We start from the raw sequence: 21,807 nt of genomic DNA on the forward strand, positions 1-21,807 counted from the left end.
TTAATTAAATATATACTATATATTTACATTCGTGCAATATTTTGCCACTCGGTGACTCAGTGAGCAGTCCACTGCATTAACGTATAATCATGAAACTTATTGTACAAGAACAACATCTGTGAGGTAGAACATAATGCGGGTCTGTATTTTGGCAAGCTTACTTCGTTACAAAGGCTATTAACATGCAATACAAGCACTTAAATGAGCAGAATATACCAGATTCAAAGGAAAGGGGATATTTACACGTGGCCCTACGTGTGCTTTACTGATCAAATAGCTATCCTGTTAGAGAGTGAATGTAATCTCAGACGAATTTCAGCCAAGTGTGATGCATTTGGTTGCACAGGGCTCATATGAGAACATGAATCCGATTCATTGAAATGCATGAAGTGACCAAGTGTAAATACTCCCTTAGTTTTGAAAAATTCAAAATTTTGTAAAAAGGATCACAGAATACTAATAAAAATAATAATAATACAAAAAGCCATACATGTATCATTAGTTATACAAAGAATAGGAAAAGTCATAATATTGCCGTCAACTATATAAATATCTAAAACAACAGGTAAGCTAAAGAGAAAATGGCCTACGCATTAAAAAACATAAAGAAAGTGCATATGATGTACAGATGACAGTGGCAAATGTCTTATAAATGCATATAAATACTGAAAATGGAAAACAGATCATAATAATTCAACTTGTGTGACAACATAACTTTACAGAAATGCAGGCCATCATTCTTTCTTAAACTCTCCTCTGAATCAAACAAACATGCATCACATTAAAGGTAAAGTGGACCTAAATCAAGACCTCATTTGAAGTCAGTCTTGAAGTGATGCTGAGTTCGGAGGTTTCTAATTATATTTCTATGCTTCTAGCTACCGTCACAGCACAGCATGCAGTGTGTCTGGGTGCCATGACAACTTCATGGACTCGCTGCTGCTGGGTTGCGAAGAAGCACTTGAATATTATATATGTTTTCATCACGAATATTTACAGCAGACGTTTTTATCATTTTAATTTGTATGTATCTGTATATTACATTCTTGTTTCCTCGGGTGGGCGACTCATGTAGTCTTGAAGTGCCTGATGCAGTGGCAGCCATTTTCCAATAGACAATTTTATTGCACTAACCCATCTAGGGGAAAAAAGGATGATGTTACTTCACCACGTTAATTAATTCCTGATTTATAATTTCAGAACAATTCATGCCATTTCATGTGCTGCCTAAACACCTCCTGTCAGAAATGCAGGTTTGGAAACAATAATTCATACTTTGTTACAAAAAAAAATATTTTGTTCAAAATTCATTAAATGCTATTTTTGTCAGCTAAAATTAGTCAAAGTACAATAAACTGAAACAAATTAATATGATATGACAAAACATTGTCAGCATGTCTTAAACACCAAACTGTATGAAAATTACAATTTTGTAGACTGATGAGTTGAAACAAAAGTTTTCAGCCCCTTTGACAGTTGACTTGTGGACTTTATTGAATGTTTTGAAAGTGCTTCAAGATCAAGTTAATTACCGTTTGTTCTCATTTGCGTTCTCTGCGCAGAGGTAGAACACTTTAAACTCTTCAGATGGAGGTCTGAGCTCAATAGCAGATCTTTTGGATCCCACTGGCTGATCCCTCACTGTGAAACCATGCAGGTAGATTCCTCCTGAATAAGACAAATGGGAGATATTAGATGTCATCCAAAGACAGCTATAGAGATACTGTGAAACATGGAGCTGGTCCCCTATTTGCAGCTGTGATGCTCCACTCTTTTTGAAAGTTTTTCTCAAAATTTTGGAGTGTTTCTGTAGAGCATTTGTGAAGCCAACCACTGACGCTGGATGAGAAAGCCTGGCTTGCAGTCTCCATTCCAGTTCATCCCAAAGGCGTTTGATAAAGCTTATGTCAGGGCTCTGTATGGGCAAGTCAAATTCTGCTACACCAAAATTCATCCAACGTAATGTCTTTATGGACCTTGCACTGGGCAATGGGGGCATAGTCATGCTGGAAAAGAAAACGGCCTTCCCAAAACAGTATCCAAATAACTGGAACCATAGTATTGTCTATAATGTCTTGGTAGTAAGCAGAAGCATTAAGTTAAGTATGGCAGACGTAGAAGAGTGATTGGTCAGTGATTCGCCACTGCTCCAGAGTCCAGTCTCTGCATGCTTTACATCACACCAGCCCACACTTGGCACTGCATCTGGTGATGTGAGGATGGCATGCAGCTGTTTGGCCATGGAAACCCATTACATGAAGTTCTCACCATTCAAGTTAAGTCAAGTCAGCTTTATTTATATAGCGCTTGCGTCAAAGCAACTGAACAACATTAATTCAGTCTTTATGCTGAAATGAATGCCAGTGGAAGTTGGTGGGACTCTTCAGCAATGGAATCAGCAGAGCATTAGTGACTCTTATGAACTATGTGCATCCAGAGAGACCGCACACTTTGACTTTACGTGCCGAAGCAGCTGCTGTTCCTAAATGCCTCTGCTTGCCAATAATGCATCTTACAGTTGAGCACGAATTTCATAATTCCAAATACTTTTTCCCATATAATGTATACTGGGAGTTTAATTTCAGGATAGAGTTGTTTTGTTTTATCTGGAGTTCTAACAGTTCTAGGACATACCTATCGCGCAGGTTGACCGGATGCTTGCATAGAAATAGAGGCATCCGTCTTTCAGAACACAGTAGTGCTGCACCCATGAGTCCTTGCTCCTGTCCAGCTGGTGGAGTAACCCAAGGCATTCTGGGTTCTTGACTGCCAGAGGGGGCAGATTTGAGTTGTGTCGAGTGACGTCCATCCACACGTGATTCTGCTCAAGCAATTAATATCATTAGCATTATGAGCATTACCACAACAACATCGGCTTCTTTCAACCAGTGCGATTCAATTTAGCAAGACACTGATTTATTAATCGATCTTGTTTATTCTCATTTATAGTAGAATGAAATACCATATTTTGGGTATGTTAAATGACAACAAATAATACATGCACAAATCATTAGGAAGGTACCTGAGTAATAGGATGAACGGCTCTACCCATAGCCTCCAGCCACCTGAGAAACACACAATTACAAACTTCTTTATTCATTATTGCTATTTACCAGATGATTTTTGGTATGCACATTAGTAATCGCATTTAAGTAACGGCAGTCCCTCTGAAATAAGATGGATTGTGCAAGGGAGTACAAGGCAAATAGGACACCAAGAGACAGAAATCGCAGTAACACACAGACATAAACAAAACTTAACGGAAATAACTCAAACTGAGGACTTAAGTACATAGAGCAAACGAAGGAAACTAGATGGGACACAGATGAAGCAAACCAAAAATGAGGGAAACCAAATCGGTTACTATGAAAAAATAAGACTAATGAGGAACACATGCAGACAGAACAGAACTGAGCATAATCCTAACATTTCCCCCAGATAGGTTTTTATTTTATTTTTTTACCTTTGTAAGAGCACTTTATATGATTATCACAGGTAAACTGCTCTTTATGTTTAATTCACAGAGTATAGTACACATGCAGTGTTTTCTTATGCAAATCCATCACTTGTTGGGAAAAGTACTGTCGCTTGTTACTGGAAAAGCTGAACGATTTAGAAAACAGCTGAACTAGTGTCACTCCATCAGACTATTTTTATTTGTAACTCCTCAGCATTGCTTAAATTAAATCAATAGAATGATCTCTTCATTTTAAAAAGCACTGCATGTTCTCACCGCTTCATCTCTTGGTTTGATGTTGCACACAAGTAGTAAACTCGGTTCCCAGAGACAGGACAGCATCTGAACACAAACGGCTTTCCTAAACTGGTGTCGGCTTCCACTACTGCTCCTTCCAGACTCGTCACAGACAGAGCTTGACTCTTCCCTTCATCCTGTCAACGAGAAACACATTTTGTAAGTCATTGCACATTCAGATTGTACAGGTTCAACTCTTTGGATGAAACAGAAAACTGCACTCACGCGCTTATTTCTGTAGTAATAAAGGCAGCAGTCATGTCTGAGCACGAACCACCTCTTTCTCCAGCCTTTCAGCAAACTGGAATGAGTTCGCTTATGCAAGTAACCCCTGCACGCTGGTCGTGGAGTGTTAGGCATTCGACCGATATCCGAGCCAATGGTCAGCGTTAAAATGTCTGGGCCTTTATTATTCGAACCAGAAACCAGAAAAAACAAACAAAAATGATTTAAGTTATACAAAAGCACCAGTAACACTTTATTTTGATAGTCAAAGTATCAACTGTCAACTACCAGAAAAATGGGCATGAAACAAATCAACCTAAAAAAAACTAGATAAAATCAACATGGAGTCTGTTGCAATTCTACACTACACAGTTTCATGTGAAATGTGCCATTTCTGACTACCCAAAATCTGCAGACTGGCTCTGACTTTCAGCTGGTATTGATTCCTCCAAACTGCAAATCAGTGTAAACGTGAGAACTGCTGTAATGTTGTCTGATTGTGCACCCTACCTTGTCGTGCGAGGTCAGCTGCTTCTGAGTGTGGCACACTAGTGACATCAGTGCCGTTTACCGCCAGCACATAGTCTCCAACCTGCAGCCCTGCCTCCTCCGCTGCTCCATCTGAAACACAGCACACCAACAGCTTTATCTGACTCCATACGAGATCTCGACATCTGAGAAACATGTTTATACAAAAAAAATATCAGCAATGGGACTTTTGTGCAAGTTTAACGCAAAAGAGAATGTTGTTGACTGGTTTTGTGGCTGCGAAGAAGACTAACTGGTTAACACCGCACATGTGTACAAAAACACGCCTAACCTGATTTTACCAAGTGAGACATGTTCCTGGGACAACATCGTTGTTGACCCTGGAACAACATTGTGATTAACCAATCAGATTTGAAGAACCAGTTTATAGATTTTGTGAAGTTTATGCTTAAAATCAGTGTTTGGTGCTTGTACATCAGTGTCATTCATCTATCATTTCCTCTGATTTTAGGGATTACTAATGGTTAAGGTTAGGTTTAGGTGTAGGGATATGGTTAAGAATATATTTTTGGAGTAAAATGTTGTTCCAGGGTCAACAAAATATGTTGACCTAGGAACACATCGGACTTGGCAAAATCAGGACGTGCCAAAAACACATAGGATTCATAGCCTCTCTAAAATAGTGACTTGTGAGTGTACAGCAGCATGAATTAATAAGGCCAAGCCTAATATCACTGATGCAGGAAACATTTTTTTTTTTTTTTACAATATACTGAATTACATTAAGTAATGATTATGAATGATATAAATCTATCTGTTGAAAGTTGATAAAGGTTTAAGAAATCAATCCACATGTGTGTTTAATTTGATTACAGATGGCAGGATAATAGAGCTGTTCCAAACCTGATTTCAAGAGAAAACATAATTATTATACAAAATGGAGAATTAGTATGAATTTGTGTGATTTGTAAGAAAAGTACTATTTGTATAAAAAAAGCATGAATGAAGCTCTACCCCTAATCCGAATCATCAGTGGAGAAGGAATTGCTCCTAGTGATTCGCGCAAAACTTCTCCGCACCTCCGCACGGTTTTGCTGAGCAGTTTACAGCGGCACAGAAGTCATTGCAAGCAATCACTTCCTGCTAAAGTGCTCCAATGTGGTGGGTGTTTCAAGTTGCCAGAAGGCTCCATCAACAGCCTGCCAAGTAGCACCCCTAGACGATGAAACACAGCATGCTCAATGCGAATGTGTCAAGTTGGGTTCTAAAAACCAGTGAAAGCTACTTTCCGTTTGCTCACAGGCCACCTCACTTCAGAGGCATCATTCAGTATGGGACAATGATGATCACGTTCTTCGGCCTGAAGTGCAGACACTGCTTGCAAAAGGAGCCATGAAAATGGTTACTGTAGTGAACAGTATGTCCTCAATGCCAAGAAAGATGGCAGGCTCAGGCCAATTCTTGATCTCAGGCAGCTGAACTGCTCACTCATGAGACAGCTATTCAAATTTCCCATGAACTGCTTTATCAGTGGATCTGAAAGACGTTTACTTTCACATATCGATTGCCCCCATTCACGGACTGTTCTTGAGATTCACACTTGAGGGAGTGGCCTGTCAATATACAGTCTTTCCAGTTGGACTGTCTCTGGCCCCATGCACTTTTACGAAGTGCATGAACATGAATATTTACTGTACCTTCTGAGGCAGATGGGAATGCACATTTTGAATTACCTTGATGATTATCTGGTTTTAGCCAGATCAGAACAGGAACTCATTGCTCACATATTGCTGTTGGTATGTCACCTGGAGCAGCTTGGGTTGAAAATCTATTTAGCCAAGAGCTGTTTGTCTCCCATCCAATGAGCAGTGTTTTTGGGGACATGATTCTGCCCAGATGGATTATGCCAGAATGCCCCCAGACTGTTCAGCATCTAGCTGCATCATTCAAACTGGGAATTTCACGTCACCTCAGGGCTTTCCACAAGATGTTTCTCATGTCGGCCATTTCCTCTGTGATTCCTCTGGGTCTACTTCACATGCAGCCCCTCCAGTATTGGCTCAAAGAGCTGCATCAGAGCTGTGGCCCCTTGGAGGTCTCCTCACCTGTTTTAATAGTGCATTCCATTGGGACCGACCTCCGGAAGGAAGGTGGTCAAAACAGATCCCTCCAACTCTTGGTTGGGGAGCTCTGTATAAAGGAAGACCGGCGTTCGGATCCTGGTCAAACCTGGAGCAATATCTTCACATCACCAGCACTAAAAACCTTCCTGCCAGCCTTAAGGGGTCTCCTTACTTTATATTGTGAAGCAGCTCCTGGTCATCTTGGACAACATGATGGCGGTAGCCTTCATAAATCAACAAGGTGGTCAAACTCCCTTTAGAGTTTGGCTTGACGTGTCCTTTTATGGGCACAATGCAAACTAGTTTAGGTGCTGGGCAGATTGAACCAAGGGGCAGACATGCTGTCCAGGGGCAATGTAACTCCAGGAGAATGAGACTACATCCCCTAATGGTTCAAATTATCTGGTCTGTCTTCGGCAGTGCAGAGGTGGACCTCTTTACCTCAGAAGAAAACTTCCACTGCCCAATTTGTTTTTTTGAAGCAGTGAGAGGCACTGACCCATGTTTGGCCCAGCACTCACCTGTATGCCTTCCCCTTGGTTTCCGTGCTTCCTTAGGTCCTTAGGACAGGTCAGGGAAGTCAGATGTTTGATCCACCTGTTGGCCCCAATCTGGAGGAAACAGGTGTGGTTTCCCAAGTTGATTCAGTAGCTATCGGAAGACCATTGGGTGACACCACTGAGGACAGACCTCCTCTTGCAAGAAGCGAGGAGTATGATTTGGCATCTCCAGGCAGCGCTGTGTTTGGCCCCTCAACGGGATTCTTTACAGCTCCCTGCTATTGAAATTAATAAATTTTTTGAGAAATGGTCAGTCTGCATGCTTAATGAAAAAAACTAAAGCTGATCCAAACTGCAGCACCTAGAGTTCTTACTAGAACCAGGAAGTGTGACCATATTAGCCCGGTTCTGTCAACACTGCACTGGCTCCCTATTGAACAACGAATACATTTTAAAATCTTGATTATTACTTATAAAGCCCTGAATGGTTTAGCTCCTCAATACTTGAGCAGCTCATATAGCAGTTTAGTCTTTCGCTGCAATCTTAAAACTCTGGCCATTTGATAATACCTCGATTATCAAATTAATTGCGTGCAGCGGATCCTTTTCCTATTTAACGCCCAAACTTTGGAACAATCTACCTAGCTTTGTTCAGGAGGTAGACACACTTTGTCAGTTCAAATCTATATTAAAGACTCTTCTATTTAACCTGATATACACATAATACACTAACACATTTCTAATTTTCAAAACCGTTAAAGATTTGTTAGGCTGCATTAATTAGGTCATCCAGAAACTGGAACATTTCCCATAACACCCAATGTACTTGCGACATCATAAGAAGAATGGCATCTACGATAATAATAGCCTCTTTCTCTCTTATTCCCAGGTCACCGTAAACACCAGATCCAGTCTGTGTCCAGATCAGTTGGTGGATCAGCACCTAGAGAAGACCTCTACAGCTCTGAATGTCAGCGGAGACCACATCAATTAGATGAGCCCTAGAGATAGATCCTGTATGAAGACCTTGTCACCTCGATGACCATCCACACAAGACCAGGCAAGCCAGACAAGTCCTCTGCTCAATCTGACCTATGTTACAGCCAGGATTTACACCACACCTTGCTGGTTTCATCTTGCCATCTCATCTTCATCTTTTTTCTCCATTGCTGTCACAGATGAAGTTTTGGTTCCGTGTTAGTGTTGCCTCTGGCTTGCTTAGTTGGGGAAACTTAATTTCTGGCAACATTGGCTTGATTTTGAATTGGAAGAGAACTGAACCATGTTAAATGATGACATCACTGAATCAATGATGAACTGACATTAACTAAAAACCAAACTGTTTTCTATTGTCCTTTGTGATCATTATCATTGCATTATTCCGTTTGACACTGTAAATCTGCTTTGACACAATCTGTATTGTATAAAACATATGGTGTGGTATTCCCTATTCTCACAGACTAATAATGATTATTGAAACGTTACTTATCATCCTTGATGTGAACTGGCTTTATACAATGCCTCGAAGCTATTCCTTTTTATAAAATCTAATAAAAAAAACTAGTGAGTTTCTATTTTTTTTTGTTTTTACATACATGTACATTTGCTGTTTTGCTAATTAGATCTGTATTCTTGATAACTTACTTGTGTCCACCTCAGTAACCACGATGGGTTTGGAGAACTGTATTCTGAAGCCCCATGGATACTCGCCCATGCCTTTGCTGATTTTCACCGTCCGCTCACGAACTGAAATATATAATGCATCTTTGAACACTGTAAATCATAAATAGCCAGTTCTAGCCTATGATCTTGTTAGAATGCTATGAACCCACTGGCTGCTGGTCGAGTACAGCTGGTGAGACAGTGTGGACTATCATTCTGGCTAACTTCATCTCCATGGTAGATCCATGATACTGAGTGAAAGGTTTCTGTGTAAAATCCTCTGTCCTCAATATCTCGCATCGACATGTCCACTGAACGAGTGTCCTCAGAGTTCAATGTGTCTTAATGATGAAAAAAGAGAAGTCAGTATTTAAAATAAAAATGCATTCAGAAATGTTATCATATCAAAAATTACATTTTTTTCTCTCAAACCCATACTTAAAACAAAAGGCAGGACATAGAATTGACTAATTTAATTCACTTTATACATCTATTAAATACAGTAAATCCAGAGAAATTGGGGATTTTCAAGTGGTCTCTATATATATATACATATATTACAAATAATTAACTATATAAATATAATATTTAATAATACATTTATATATAACATCAATATATGAATGTGACAACTAATAAAATAGCATAAAGTAAATTCTGGACTTAGCATATAATTCCATTATTTGCAGAGTTTTGCCATTTGCACAGAAACTTCAGAACCAATCATAAACTTCACACATGACAAATGTAATGAGCATGTATATGTGTGATTACCTGATTCCTCTGTTATAATGCTAGTTATAGAGCTTCCTCCTGCAGAGCTGCGCTGTTTGCTCTCTTTGAAGAGCTTCCTCCTCTTTGCCCAGTGGTCTGAATGCTCCTCTGAATCTTTATGAATGGAGTCTGTTGGGGGCCTGAGGTGTTCTTTGACCTCTAAAGAATCTAAGAATGATAAAATATGCAAAAATGTATTGGTCTGATGACAGCAACATTGTAAAGCCAAATCCAACAAAACACTAAAACAATGTTTTAGCCGTTTTAGTCGTTTTCTGCTTCGGGCAGAGATATTGTAGTGGACATCAAGTGATGAGCTAACACAGATCCAAATTTGATAATCATACAAAACCACTGTAAACAAAAACGTCCTGGAATTATTAACATGATAAGCTGAATGGGATATATAACAGTGACTGTCTTTATGAATGGGTGAATCACTGAATCACTGACTCAACTGATTCATTTAAAAATGGCGAATCATTAAAATATATTTTTTTTTAATTCTTAAAAGTAGGACACATGAGCATCTGCTAGCCAGCCATGGTCATAACTGGATTGTTCAATAAGAAGCATAAAATATTTCAATGCTCACTTTTTGAAGCACTTTGCCGTTCAGACGAATCATTGTTATAGAATTTGGTTGTCCTAGAGACATCTGTGCCTGTTTTCTCCAGGGATGCATTTGTTTGCACTACTCCAGGCTGTTGAGAAGACATGTCCATTTGTAAGGTTAGCTTAGCGTTAGCCGAGGTTATGGTTTTTTGTGCTTGGGAGTAGTCCACGACCTCTTCCACAGCTTCTCTGATACTGGCCGGATCCTCTATTGGAGACCCAATAGGAGACTCAATCACAGGGCTCAAAGCATCTATCTGATGTTCCTGTGAAACGTCCTCATCAAACGAGAAGACATGGTTGCCCTGTAGAAATCTCTGCTCACAGTCCCCAGTGATTATTGTCATTACCGAACCTCTCCGTTTCTTTGGAGCATCAGCTTCATCTCCGTCCCACGTGTGATGCTTGAAACTGTTAGGTAATCCCTCATTGATTTTCTCTTCAGAGTTGCACAGTGAAGGTGGGATGACATGAATTAGAAGCTCCCTTTGATGACTCTCCATGGTGTCACCTGGAGAATTTAACTCATCCAGCTCCACCATCTCCTCATCAAAGCCACTTTCATTGACTTCATTCAGCTCAGGCGGTCCCGCCGAGGTGCTGTCTTGATCTGTGCCATCATCGATCATCATTCCCGCAGCGACATCTGAACCCAGTTGCTCCATCTCGTCTAGATGTGATGGCCCTTGATATTGTTCGCCTCTAAAGAAGACATCTTCTGGACTCTCGTCGGACCTGGATGGATAGAATGGGTTTTTCGTTGTGCTGTAAGCCTTAAATTTGGCAGTACAAGAGTCAGGACCGGTTGTAGAGCTTGAGCTTGGTCTGTAGCTGCTGCTACTGGAAGATTTGCGGCTCTCAAGCGGACAAAGTCTTTCGTCTTCTACATAAAATCTTCCCATCCTGTCTGCTTGAGAGGGAAGCGACTGCGTGAAAAACGACGACAGTGTGCCAGAGGAAAACGACTCTCTGTATGAGGGAATGCTCTCTCTGGCTTGACTCATTTGATATATCAATCCCGGGTACGTCTTTCTTCTTTTGGGAGGAATGTCCATGTAGCCTGCGGGATGAGTTTCTAGGAAGGCGATGCTGTTGTTGCGCAAGCGCGTCTTCCTTTCGTGATTTTCTATGAAGTTTTTAGTGAAAGAAGATCTGTTTATCGAAGCTCTGGGATTCATGAAGAAGTGTTCCTGAGGTTGATTTGTCCTGTTGTCCGGTGTATTCTGGCGTGTAAACTTTTTGCAGAAGGTAAGCTCAGATGCTGTCTGTGAGCAAATAGTGTTGTCGTGGCCAGTGAATCTTTCTTTGGGACTGATTTGACAAGATGCAACATTTTCTGCAAGGAAATCCAATGCATTAGTCTTCTTATCGGCAAATTCATCAGGGGGAGGGATATCCCATAATGCCTCATTACCAAGAACACTGGGCAGTGAGCGCTGTTTCTGATGTTGCCAGAAATCAGAGGGTGAAGAGCAACTGGAGGATGCATCAACCAGTGTGAAATCTGTGTCCGTCTGGCCACCGGTGTTCACCCAACGGAAGTTATTTTTACAGCAGCTTTTACGGCAAGCCATTTCTTTGGGGTCATCCCACGAGCTCTGACTCTGCGAATCATGTGTTAATTCTGCATTTAGCTCAGCAATGCTAATCGTATAGCTAAAATTCTCACTGATGTTTTGTTTGTCATCTGCTCCTTGTCGGTTCCATGAACACACGTGGGTATTTTTTAGAGATTGACGTTTCTCAGTTCTAAAATGAGCCTCTTCTCTTTCGTTTCTGCAGTTGTGAAGAATAAAGGTGGTCTTTATATTTGAATCATCTGATGTCACGACATTGATCTCAAGCTTCATATTTGGGCTCATGCATTTGACCTCAGTGGTTGTGACTGCTATCACAGTACTAACTGTTTCTTCATGGCATCGGTCGAACACAACTCTGGGGGAAGACAGTCCAAAGTTATCGATGGTCACAGAATGTGTGATTTTTAACCCTGGGCCTGTTGGTTCTGGGCTTGGCTTTTGTCTGTCTTTGTTCTTCTTGTCCTGGAAGAAATCGTCACAACTCCGTGTTCTGTTTTTTTTCTCCGTGGTTGGAGTCTCAGTCTCTTTCTCGTCTTCAGACACTGATAGTTCATGCTCTTTACAGAAGGAGTCAGTTTCTCCCTTCTCTGCAGTTTCCACGGTGTCCACCATAGTGTGCCTCTGAAAATTATATGGAGATATGCATTCTGTGCGAAAAGAAAAAGAGGTTTAGATACATTATGTTGCATTGCACACCCTGATATCTTTCTCCAGTCTTATTTGTAACAGAATCCTTGTTTATGTTTGATGGAAATAACCTCAAAAAGCTTCATTTTAGGGATCATTGTTGTTTAACCTGTCAGGGAAATTCTTTATAGGCATATCCATTTTATTTTTAATTTAATGTAACGTGCAAGGCTTCTGGTATCCCATTTCCAGTTATTTTAGCTGTATGAAAACACCAACGCTATCTCACGGCCAATTCATATGTATTTTACGAGGTGGCTTATTCGTACGAATTTGTACGACCTCACTCGTGCGATTTTATACGATTTGTCTAAACCCCAAGTTAGGTGTAGGTCATACATACAAATTCATACAAATTGTGAAAATCGTAAAATACGTACGATTTGGCAACAATTGTATGAATTTGTATTAGTGTGGTCGTACAAATTCGTACGAATAAGCCACCTTGTGAAAAATTTACGAATTGCTGTGAGATCGGGTTGGAAAACACTCTGTTATGCTGTGTATTAACGGATGGACACATCCATTTTTATTTCAATTATCACTCAGTGGGTTTTTGACCTTATATTAATATGTCTTTTGAAGGATTCTGTCTTTCAAGTACATTAAAATGCACAAATTCACATTATTTCTTGCTTACATTGAATGCTGTGATTCCAGATTTGTATTTATCTTTATTTATTTATTTTTAAAGTTAATTAGTTAATTATTAAGTAACACATTTACATATTCACAGTTCTCTGATGTTGGTTAACAGTCACATGACTTTCAGGTGTTTAATTTTGATTGTCATTATATTTTTTTATATTTATTTTAATTTTACATTTTTATGATTGAATTAATTATTAGCTTTTATTCAACTCACAAACCCCAGTTTGAAAACCGGACGTAATGTAATGTTTAAAGCATTTCATGTTGTTAATAACAACGAATGGATTATCGTTGAATTTTCTAATAATCAAATACAATTTTCTTTTTCTTTGCATTTTCATAGAAATATCTTTCAAAAACTACCAGATTTAAATCAGTGATAAACGAGTTTGGTCAAATGCAATCCAGAAGTAATCAGAAAGAAGTCAGATTATATTAACTAACGTGTAATGTAATGGCTTATGTTACTAACTACAGTTTTCATCATGTAATTTGGAATCACTAATGGATTACAGTTTGTAAGCAAGTAAAAAAAAAAAAAAAAAAAAAAGTTATTTGTCATCATATTATTTCAATTTATTATTATAGTCATAAACACACTAGTTTGTATTGTATGATAAATGTGACCCAGGAGCACAAAAGCAGTCGCTGGGGTATATTTTCTCAGTATTTAGATTTTTTTTTTTTTGCTCCCTCAGATTCCAGATTTTCAAAAAGTTGTGTCTGGGTCAAATATTGTCTGATCCTAACAAACTATGACTGATTTTGTGGTCCAGGGTCACATATAGTCAACTACTACATTCCACATTCTGTTTTTCTAGCATTTCTTGTAAAACTATAATTTGGTACATTTTCATTGTGATTTTCTACATTTCAAATCAGATTTCAGCGTAATGGTGAGTGCTGTAAAAAAATAGGCATCCCCTAATCGTGCACCTGTGTCTGGGCTGTGCTGCAGCCGTGGGCTAAGCGTGACTCAGACGGTGTTTAGGGGATTACTGTCCACACATGTCCCAGGAGCCACTTATAGATCAACACTCACGTTTACTGCTGCTGGAGCTCTTCCTTCGGCGACTGTTCCTCCTCTTCCTCCGACTCATTCTGATGGACGGCCTGACATTTACAGTCCTGTACACTAAAACATAGAAACATGGGGCAGTTTCATCATCTGTGTCACTGTATATTTATAAATACACTATCATTCATTGTGAATTCTTCAGAAACAAATGAATTAATCCAAACTAATTGTAATTTAACCAAGCTGAAATGTTATAAATGTATTATTGTATATAGAAATTAACATTAATCTTCATGAATAAATGCTGTTAAAATACTTGATATATACTAAATACTAAAATACATTGTTATTTCTAATTGGCTCGTGCATTTAGTAACACTTACATTATTTAATTTAAAAGGATACTTTTACAAATTATTAAATTTTTAAAAGCTGTTTGCAGGTCAGTCAACAAACGGACAGAAATCGCTCCATAAATGCAATGTTAGTTTGCTCTACTTATAATACTTTCTCATTTAATTTCATTGGTTTAATGTTTAAAAAAAATTAAATAAAATAAATATTATTTTAATGGAAGACCATGACAAGTGTATCTGTCTTGCCTTGCCAATTTCGCAAGAGTCAGCAATGTCCTAACCTTGCCACAACAAGCACTAACTATAGAGACCCATTCAAACTATATGGAGCCATATGAATCCAGACAAATGTATATTCCTACCTTTAGGCGGTCAGTCACGTTTCCACTGTGGTTTCTTTAGAGAAGTAATGACGAAAGGCAGTATCTGCATCACCAGCAGCTGATATCAGGGCACTGCTCCACTTCTTATTGTTCTATTCTTGACATAAAGACCAGAAGGAGCTTAAATGAACTAATCCTCCTCAGCCCCAGCCCTGTGTCAGTGGATGAAACACCCTTCTGAAAGGGAGCCAATAGCATCTCCTCTTGTATAAATAAATGTATTTATTTATTCTTTATTTTTTTAAATGAAACGAGAGAATCAGTTAACTTATTAATTAACAAATAGATTTCCAATAAATATACAATATTTACTAAACTACAGCATACATTCTATCTGCATTGACTTCAATATATAAGATCATTTATTTATTTATTTACTTACAGTAAAGGGTGAGTAAAGAGTGATTGTATTTTCGGTGAACTATCCCTTTAAGGATCAGAGTCTGAGTTGACTGAGATGATGAGCTGCGTCATGATACCACCAAAGGCTGATTGGATTGGTTTTGTCAGCACAAAAGCATAACCGAAATAGAAATGAACTGTATTAGCATCATGAAATGAAGACTATCAGCTGCTCAGTTTTCTGACATAAAACAATTGTTCTTTCGTAAACTCCAAATATAGCTCACCCCAAACTAACTATTTAATGGCAAACACATTGGAGATTAACAGACAAGCTGTCAATTCATTAAGTGTAAGCTGTTTACAAGCTGTCAACTGAAGCCACTCTTCCATTGACATCCATTCAAAAACACAATTCATGCCATTCCATTGAAAACACCTGCACCCTCAGTTCGGCTACCGTGGCATTTTATTACTCTTTCTAAAATTAAGGGTCATCAGGATTGGCTCTGGTGTTAATGGTCACGCTGGTCAGGATGTCTGTAGACTTCATTGAGTTCAGTGCAGATGTGTAATGTATTTCAGTAAATGTAATTAGTTTCAATAATTAGTTTCACTTTTTGGATACTCTGCAGTTTTACTGATATAAACAACTTTTACTCTACTTCACTACATTATTGAATAAGTATCTATACTCTGTACTCCATTACATTTGTAATGACTGTTGAAATTACACTTTACATTTGGCAAGACATCTAGCTTCTTCTGCAGCAGAAGTCATAGCGCCAACTACAGGGCACTGAAGGTACTATTATATCTAGTGAGTGTTGCCCTTACTCACCCAAACTTGTCAACAAGGCTGCTTTACATGACTAAGCATTGTGAACACGGTTTGTTATGAAACTACAGTATTTTTAACCACAGGCCTAAGATTTAACCTGTGCAGTGTTGTCTTCACAAGTGAGTTAGAGATAAGGGATTGTCTCCATCTCAAGGGTTTAATGTCCTCTGGAAGGAAACGTTTTGAATTCTAATGACTTCCCTGCTCTTGTGTTGTTCACACTTTAGTCATACACACTTTCACACACTGCTTGGCTTCAGACACGAGTCACGAGTCAACACCAGTCTAATGATTGTATTTGAAGCTGCCTGCCACAGTGTAAAGTAAAATAATATGATTCAGCATTGTATATACTGTTTAAATAAAACAAGTTATAGAACAGTTAAACCACTAGTGAAGGGGGGGAAATTGGTGTTGGTCCTGGTGACTCATTTGTGCTGTTTTGCACTGATGTGTGGTCACCTCATGAAGACAGTCGGTTCATTGGTGAACGGATGTTATGGAGGATATATGGCACCAATAATGAAGTGCAGTTAAAGAGCAGTTGTGCGTCATCACATCTTCTTGGGTCCACTACTATCAGGACACTATCAGGATGCATTTGCAGCTTCGACAGGAGCATCAGCTGCAGTTTAATGGACATTAAGTCAGTGGAGAGCAATTCTCCAATCTCCATCTCCACTTTTTCATGACACAACCATTTGCAGCATGTAATGGCTTAGCAAAACCCCAAAGACCGAGAAAAAAACTAATAAACCAAATGGCATTATTTAAATTTTCTTACTTTACCAGTAAGTTATCAATTCAAGTAACTGTTACTTGGCCTGTAATTAAGTTAACTGCATATGTTAATGCATGTTGCCAGATAATGTTTACTTTGTGCATGTCGAAAATGGGGAGGAATAGCCTATGTTATCCGTAGATTGTCACAAATTGTTTTAAGAAAAACATAAAAATATACATTTATCTATTACTTTTTTCGTATTTTGCTTCAGTTGAGTTAGTTTGGCATAAATTACATTTGAATTATTTTATGTAACCAATATCTGGCAATGGTATAAATAGTTTTTCTGCACTGGTCATCACATCTATCACATTGAAACAAACACTAACCTAAACACTAACTTTAACCTTAGTTTAGCATTGTCAGCACATTCTGATGCTAGCTAGAATTAACCTACTGACTGCACTGTAAAAAGTAATACCTAGATCAAACTTATAAAAAGTGAGGCAAGTGGCTGCATTGGATGTTTTAAGTTGAGTCAACTTGCAGCCTTTTTCAAGTATAATAAACTCTGTAAAATAACTTAATTCAAACACAACAAAATCAAGTTGAGTTAACTAATAAGTGCAATATTAGTCAGTTAGATAAACCTAATTTTCTTGGTACATGTAACGCATTTATGTGTTGATACAAGTAACCTGTACTCATTTTAGTTAATTTTTATGAACTTTATGCTCAAAGTAAATTTAACCTAATCAAATGTGAATAAACATTTTAATTAAGTCCTGGCTATAACCTCAGAAAATACATCTAAATGTCTATATTCTAAGCAGTACAGTAAATCACTTTACATAAACAGACTTTGTCAATAACAATTACAAATTCAATTGAAGAAGAAAAAGATGGGAAGACAGATTAAAGACAATAACATTTATTCAATGTCAACTAGTGTCACTTTTAACAGTGCCTACAAAACATACAAAAGTATGCATAGGGTCCAATCCCACAAAGCGCCTCTGATATATCTCAGAAGTATACACCAGATTTGAGTGATATTAGAGGTTGTGGGCATAGACAAGTCCAAACAGGAGGTTTTCTACAGGTTTGGCACACCTCTGACCACGGGCTGTCCTTCTACTGTATGATAATCCCAATCGTGTTTGGCTGATGGCACGTGTATATTTTCAGTGGGGAACTGCCAAGCTCAGCGTGCACCTCTGTTTCATCATGACTCTATTGGGGAGACAAAATAGAATCAAGAGTTTGGTCAGATAAACAGGTAATGAGATGAATATAGCAGACTGGTAGAAGACAGATAAGACACAAAGTCAAAATTGTACTTTAGTTGCTTAAGGTGATGGATACTAGACGGATACTTTGACTAGAGCATGTGACCAGAGTGAAGTCTACCATGACAATGTCATAGAGTGTGGGTAACTCTGCTGCTGATAACATGAGCACCAAGGACAGCTGCATGCCCCACCGGAGACTGTGTTATTAAGATGAAATTAAATAAGTCAAGTCACCTTTATTTACAGTACACAACACTTTGAAATACATTATATATATATAACTAACGATTAAAAGTGATATTATTGGTAAAATTAAAGCCAAAGTAGTCTTAATACATAATAGGGATGACTAAAGCACTTGTTTAATTTCATATTAACAACACGGTCTTAACTGCTGTTGTCTTCTGATCGTTGCCTCCAAGACTTCACTGCTTAGCACTGTGTAGCCAACTTAGCTTGCCATGTGTGCAGGATAGCTATCTATACAGTACAATTTGCAAACCTTACTTTAGCTTCCTAGTTGAGTGAACAATTTTGCGTGACTTTACATCACCAATAAATTGGCAAAACTTGCACAACTTACCTTGTTAATCAGTCTGTGAAATCTAGATCCGTTGCAGCGTGCAAACAGTTGAAGTGCCGAGGAAGCATCTGCCTGGGAAAGTCCCCGCCAGTGAAGAAGGGATAAATCCAACTTATTTTTTATGTGTTTTTTATTTCAAATATTTAAGTTTGATGAACACACATGCCACATCGACAGCTGCTCAAATAAATTGTGTATGTCAACTCACTTTTATAAAATTTCTTGTACACAACAAACTCATACAAAAAGCTACCCAAATAAATTGCAATAGTTTTATTTAAAATATATTGTTATATAAAAAGTGATATATTTTAAGTAAAGAGGAAGTATATTTATACTTTTTAGTATAAAACAAATAAAATAAACTAGATTACAACTATTTAAAATATATAAAACCTACTGTGTGGGTGTAGCACTTTTTACAGTGTGATGAATGTGTATCCATCCATCATAAACTTTAAATATGGTAAAGGAGAAACCGATTGCTTTATTTTTTTATTTTTTATTTTTTTCACCACAACAGCACGGTGAAAGTAACATATCGTCCATGAGCTGTCTATCAAGATAGTGTGGTGAAAGTATGCATCAGAGCGGATGATGTATGCATGACGACAGACCTCAGTACACTTCACTATCTCTGACAAATGTAGAGTGGAAGTCCAATCTGAGCTGGATGGAGTTCTGACCAGGGCCCTGTCCCAAATCACACTCTAAACCCTCGTGGTCTTCCTCTGAGTCAACACTTTCATAATGCTGTCATGTAGAAGTCTTCTGCAGAGCTCACCTCAGTACAGGCTCGACAGAAGTGTGCATCGAGGGCATAGCTCTCGGGAGCACCCTCCTGGCAGCTACAATGACGACTGGGACACCCTACTGTCTTGTGGACTTAATAGACAAGTGCATGCAGTGAAATAGGTTGGTATGAATAATTTTGTCCTAAGTAATTGGTTTCCAGTTATTAAATGGGTTGATTAGTCCTGTTTTTGTTGTTGTTGTTGTTTTTTTACATCTTTTGTTTCGTGTGGCTATGTGGATACATTAATTACTCAATGAGTTTAACATGATGAATAAGCAAAGGTTTACACCTTTTTTGCAGCCAATGTGAAAGTGACTAACACTAAATATGACAATCCCCACTTTCTCCCTTTCACAGTAATATGAGTTCACCTCTTTGTATATCTAAAATCTTCTTCAGTGCAGGCTTGGCAGCCGTCATGAACCGACTACAAAAGGCTACTCTAACAAAATGTTTAATTTTAGCTTAGATGTAAACGTATGCATTTAGTAGACGCTTTTATCCAAAGTGACTTACATTGCATTCAGGCTAACAATTTTCTCCTAACGAGGTGTTCTTTGGGATTTGAACCCCCAACCTTGCGCTTGCTAACACAATGCGTAACCACTTGAGCTACAGGAACACATATAACTGTATTATCAATGTATTAACAACAAATATGAATTCTATAGTATATTCTATAGTATGAATTCTATAGAACTATAGTATAAGCCTGGATTAAAGCACTTTAAAAAATGAATATAGTATTTAGTAAATTTAGTTAAAAAATATAAATAATAATAATAATAATAATAATAATTGTATTTCATCTCATGTTAGGTTTGACATCAAAGATGTCTGATATCATGAGCATCCAATCTGCTTTATATACTGTAGACCATATTTAACTGGACAACTAGGGACAGATTATTCTTGAATAGCAATTATATTTCTATCTGTTCCTAACTCTCTACATATACTGACGTCTATTTGCGAAAATGTGCTTTGATGCGCTTGTTTGATAACTTGTGGTTAAAGCACCACTCAGTGGTCAAAAGCTGCAAATGCACTTTATACCGCCGCCGTCGCGGTAAGTGCGGCGGTAAAAGAGGCGTTTTCGATGTCTACTTAGTGTATATAGTTTCTTATGGTCATTATAAACTGCTGACCGTATTACTGTCAGGCTGCTGCTAGTTTTTCTCGTTTCTAAACAGCAGAATGTTTTACTCAGATTAACGGAGGATGATGCTGGCAGAGCTCATGGTCACTTGAGGCTTGTTAAGTGCTGGCAGGGGCTCTATTATACTGCAGGCCTTGACTCGCCGGTAACGAGCCTTATTACTCTGACATGTCTAAATACCACACACATTCTTCCTCACACACACACCAGCATCAGTTCTGCTCAGAGCCAAGCGCTCATCATCTGTTTGAGTAAGGACCGCTGGTAGACTGACCTTAACACAATCATTTGAATCTACAGCAACCCTTAAAATGTTTCCATGTGTGAATGTTACATTTCTAGTTAATGGATGATTCAAGTACACTCCCGGTACAGTAACACATACAGTATTGTGAATCAGCTTAACGCATAATAATATTTATTCTTGTGACCTATAATACATTCATTTAATCTTGTAGGCACACATGATGTCTATACAGACATATATATCAGACGTATAACAGAAACCCGCTGTAAGCTTTGGGACTAAGCAATTCCTGCATCCATTCAAATTCTCATAAGCAACATTTGCACAGATTCAAGTTAAGTATCACATTAAAGGTCTTCAGTACTCTACTGTAGTTAATATACAGCCGTTTACATCACCACAAGAGAGTTTACATACAGTGTAGCACTTGAACTTGATTTATATTTCACTGTCATGCTAAAATAGAGAATTACAAAATAGATATATCGCACTCAAAAGCACTTGCTGATATTTTACTAAACATGTAGTGGATAGATCATAATAGTTTACTCTAAAGAACACTTTAAATATGAATAAATAATATTTAATATCATTATTGTTTACAATATTCAGAACTGACTCAGCCACACTGCAAAAACTGATTTTCTTACTTAGTATCTTTGTTGTTTTCCATAACAAATATCTAAACATTATTAAATCAAGATTCATTTACTTAAGGAAAGCTCAATTACTTAAGATATAAAGTCCTGTTTTCTATAAAAAACTATAAGTTTAGCTTAAAACAAGAAAAAATATCTGCCAATGAGACCAGAAAAACACTTGTCTTTCCTGTGAATGAATTATTAATTTTCTTACCCCATTGACACCTATTTTCCTCTTTTAAGCAAATATTTTTTTTTTTTTCAGAAAACAAGATTTAATATCTTAAGTCATTTGCTTCTCAGGTAAATATATCTAGACAAAAATACAAAGATAATCTAAGTTTAACAGGTTATTCATGTTCATG

The 21,807-nt window shown here is 38.0% G+C and overlaps 1 protein-coding gene across 1 annotated transcript; it reads right to left on the bottom strand.

The window, feature by feature from the left end:
• Positions 1-124: 124 nt before the first annotated feature.
• On the bottom strand, positions 125-14,890 carry LOC113053996 (uncharacterized). Its single transcript, XM_026219196.1, has 13 exons — positions 14,797-14,890; positions 14,103-14,195; positions 10,123-12,369; positions 9,528-9,695; positions 8,924-9,094; positions 8,736-8,837; positions 4,490-4,600; positions 3,980-4,158; positions 3,734-3,891; positions 3,023-3,065; positions 2,635-2,821; positions 1,533-1,668; positions 125-1,138 (listed from the first exon to the last, which is right to left on the bottom strand). Exons 2-13 carry the CDS (start codon positions 14,158-14,160, stop codon positions 1,039-1,041), a joined length of 3,660 nt encoding a protein of 1,219 aa, XP_026074981.1. The 5' UTR covers positions 14,161-14,195; positions 14,797-14,890; the 3' UTR covers positions 125-1,038.
• Between the last annotated feature and the right edge of the window lie 6,917 nt (positions 14,891-21,807).

Source organism: Carassius auratus, chromosome 35 (genome assembly GCF_003368295.1).
Source record: "Carassius auratus strain Wakin chromosome 35, ASM336829v1, whole genome shotgun sequence".
In the NCBI taxonomy this organism is placed as follows: domain Eukaryota; kingdom Metazoa; phylum Chordata; class Actinopteri; order Cypriniformes; family Cyprinidae; genus Carassius; species Carassius auratus.